General features: G+C 44.1%; 1 protein-coding gene across 1 annotated transcript in view; it reads right to left on the bottom strand.

The window, feature by feature from the left end:
* Positions 1–231: 231 nt before the first annotated feature.
* Positions 232–3867, bottom strand: part of ccdc3b (coiled-coil domain containing 3b) — a 9329-nt gene continuing 5693 nt past the window's right edge. The window contains exon 3 of the mRNA XM_034532669.1: positions 232–1270. Coding sequence (XP_034388560.1) covers positions 980–1270 — 291 coding nt within the window. The 3' untranslated portion in view covers positions 232–979. The remainder of the gene's footprint in view (positions 1271–3867) is intronic.

Genomic DNA, 3867 nt, shown 5'->3' on the forward strand with positions numbered 1-3867 from the left:
ACTCCCAGACTACAAGAGTGTATCGCTCTTCCAGCTTTAGGGGTCCGGTTGAGCCACAATATGGTCTGTTATTATTCCATTTATAAGTGGATAGCTTCATTTAATTAGATATTATAATGACTGGGGGAGGGGGAGGGCTCTAATCTGTGGACCTATTGCATGTTGTGAATATGTTCAATAAAGAACACTACACATGCATGTTATGACTAAAAACAACCACATGAGAAGTTTGGTAAAAGCTCATTTATTTATAATTAAAAAAATACAGTAGCTGTTTAACAAATGATTGCATGATGATGGCAAAGAAAACCATATGCAGTGAAGAGAAAGCAACAATAATAATAAAAGCAAATACATCAAATATAACAAATGCAAAACTGTAATTTCTGACACAGAAAAAGCCAATCCTGTCCCACACCAGATATGAATGCTCAGCACTCTTTCATTCAGTACAATGTGTTTGAACATACTCATAAACGTACACGTGGGGAGAAACAATTCACCGGTTAAAAATAGATATAAAAGAAGATGATTTATCATAAAGTCATTCAGCAGTCAGAGCAAGAGGAGGAAGAAGCCTTCATGTCCAAAGGAATTTAACGAGAGTATTTCTGAAGAAAAACTACTTTAATGTTCATGCAATGCATAATGTGTCCAGCACAGAAAGAAAGAAGATATTAAATGTTGTCCACACATTGTTCAAGACTGCGTCCGAGAGCTCGGTCCGATGTTTGGAGATGAATTAGTTAACGAAAGACAACGGTAGAAGTTATGCAGAGGAAACCGTCCTAGTGGGTGAAATAAGAGTTGAGGAGATGAGGATGAGGAAACATGTAAAGTCTTCTTCTTCCCTTCAGTTCATCTGGGAACACCAACGAGGTCAAAGGTCAAAGGAAAGCCACATGTTTCAATAAGCATTTTAATTGTGTTGAAGACCAGAACGTGTTGACATTGAGTTCCTCTGAGCGGACCAGCACGGTTAGTTCTTTAGTGTCCTGGAGAGGACCTTCTTCAGGCGCTGGCTCCTCTGGTCCAGGGTGTCCTGATCGGGGTGCGCTCGGGGCGTCTTGGACTCGTAGAGCTTTTTGAGGCCCAGGGTCTGCTGCTCCTTCGGGGTCTCTCGTTGGGCCTGGCGGAGCAGACGCTTCATGCTCTTCACCCTTTCCCTCAGATGGTCGTTGGCTTTCTCCAAGGAGCGCACCTTCTGGGACAGAGTCCAGACCTTCTCCTCTTCCTCGAACAGAGCCTTCTGCACCGCGGAGCACAGCAGCTGGAACATCAGAAAGGGGGCGGGGCATGTGATTAATATGAATCATCTGAACATCATTGATCTATTAAGGTATTAGATTATGTCCTGCAACAGATGTTCACCTCGCGCTGCCTTTTGAATGACTTTTGCCCCATAACTAATAATTTAACTAATAGTTTCCGATTTAGTGTGTTTATGTAACATTTATGATGCAGCAGCCGACAGATCTCTTGTTTTTTATGCTGGATTTCCTCCATTAAGTCATGTGAGGGAACATCTGGCTTGCTCTTTTAGCAAATCCCATTGTTTGTGTTTGAGTCAAAGAAAGTGGAAGAACGCTTGTAGCCTAACAAGAAAGAAAAGGGAAGGGGAAAAGGACAGCAGATGAATTATGAAGTATGTTTGAGATCATGCCTTTGTTGCTGTGGGGTAGTTCATGGAAACACTTTAAGTGTTACCATCCTGCATGCCCGTATCTATATGTAGCAGCCAGTTTCCACAAGCCCAAGGCAACACCGTGCAGCTCCAGGTGGGCACCAGGAGGACGTTCTGGTCCAACACCGCGAGATGCAAAGGGCAAAGGTCAAACCAGCGTGATATATATATATATATATATATATATATATATATATATATATATATATATATATATATATATATATTCCCTGCCATCAGATAACCGCTGAGGGTTTTGAGGAAATGTTGAAAATGTGCTCCTGGCTGCCGGTCCCCATCGCTGCTGAGTGCATTACCTGCTGTAATATTAGCGGTGGGCTTCCCCATGTGCTCTCACTTATGTCCCATCAGGGGTTGGAAAGGGGAGGGAACCTTATACTGCAAGATGACATGGCGAGTCTCCAACGAGGGTTTCGTAGATGAATGTAGACCCAAGGTTATTAAGGCTCCCAGGAAGGACACGTGATCTTATGTATCATAAGCAAAGCAGCAGTAAGTATTATAAACGCCTCTGAAACTGAAGAGCGGTAGTTTTAGAATACGTATAGCACACATATGAATCATAGCTCCATCATGCTTCCTACAACTCATGGGGAGGATTTATGCTTCTGTTATAGTTTAGCAACAAGATCTTTCTCTCAATAGTAAAGAGTGTGAGATGAGATAATGCATTCCTCTGCACCTCAAAAACAACATACATGTTGCATTATTTGCACTACTAATATAGGCTAACGTGATCATTAAGTGTATGAAAAGAGAATTGATATATCGTAATGGTTGATAGAACAGAATGAGCCAGTTTGGTGACGCTCTATGTGCGACGGGAGGATTCTGTTATTCAGAATAAAGAGTAATAAATCACCGTTTGAGTGAGAGAACATGTTGCATCGTACCACACGGAACAGTCTTTCTTTTTCCAAAATGAACTCGGCTACAAAGCACTTTAGTTTCCAACTCAAGGTCCCTCACACTCCCTCAGCATCAACCATGCTCTTCCCCTAAACCAACTGCCCCCAAAGCTGATGCTGGGGGCAGTTGGTCTGTAGACCATCTCGTAGATCGTCGTGAATCGTCTCGGAGTTTGACGTTTAGCATTTGATGATTGGGAGTGACATTTAGTTGTGTCATCAGTCTGATGTCATTCAAACTCAACGTGGACAAAACCAAAGGGTTCCACGTCTAGCCTGAACCTCTGAGTCCCAGAGGACAAACAGACACATTATAGTCGTACCGAGTTAACTGAAGCTAAGGTTTGATCTCCAGCCATCAGGTCAGTGTGTTTGGATCCCTTCAAAGTTAATATTTCTGCATCCTGGGATCAGAAAAAGGTGAGAATACGGTGTTTATTGCTGATACTATTTGAAGTAGACTACATGCGTCTGATTGACTTTGGATGACACTGGATCACGTGTCCCAACAATGGATGCACAGGTCTCAGAGTGGTGTATGAAAACAGCAATGAGGGCTAAATGTTGCTCTCTAATTATAATCACACGTTTGCAGTTCATGGAACTCAAACCATCTTTTCATCCTCCTAACTCATGGAGGATGTTACGCTTAGTCAGCAACTGAGCAATGATTGGAATCAGACCGGAATCAGAGTGGGATGAGAGTGGGATCAGAGTGGGATCAGAGTGGGATCAGAGTGGGATCAGAGTGGGATTAGAGTGGGATCAGAGTGGGATTAGAGTGGGATCAGAGTGGGATCAGAGTGGGACTAGAGTGGGATCAGAGTGGGATCAGAGTGGGACTAGAGTGGGATCAGAGTGGGACTAGAGTGGGATCGGAGTGGGATCAGAGTGGGATCAGAGTGGGATCAGAGTGGGATCAGAGTGGGATTAGAGTGGGATCAGAGTGGGATCGGAGTGGGATCGGAGTGGGATCGGAGTGGGATCGGAGTAGGATTAGAGTGGGATCAGAGTGGGATCAGAGTGGGACTAGAGTGGGATCAGAGTGGGACTAGAGTGGGATCGGAGTGGGATCGGAGTAGGATTAGAGTGGGATCAGAGTGAGACTAGAGTGGGATTAGAGTGGGACTAGAGTGGGATCAGAGTGGGATCAGAGTGGAATCAGAGTGGGATCAGAGTGGGACTAGAGTGGGATCAGAGTGGGACTAGAGTGGGATCAGAGTGGGACTAGAGTGGGATCAGAGTGGGATCAGA

This window comes from Cyclopterus lumpus, chromosome 5, assembly GCF_009769545.1.
Source record: "Cyclopterus lumpus isolate fCycLum1 chromosome 5, fCycLum1.pri, whole genome shotgun sequence".
NCBI lineage: Eukaryota > Metazoa > Chordata > Actinopteri > Perciformes > Cyclopteridae > Cyclopterus > Cyclopterus lumpus.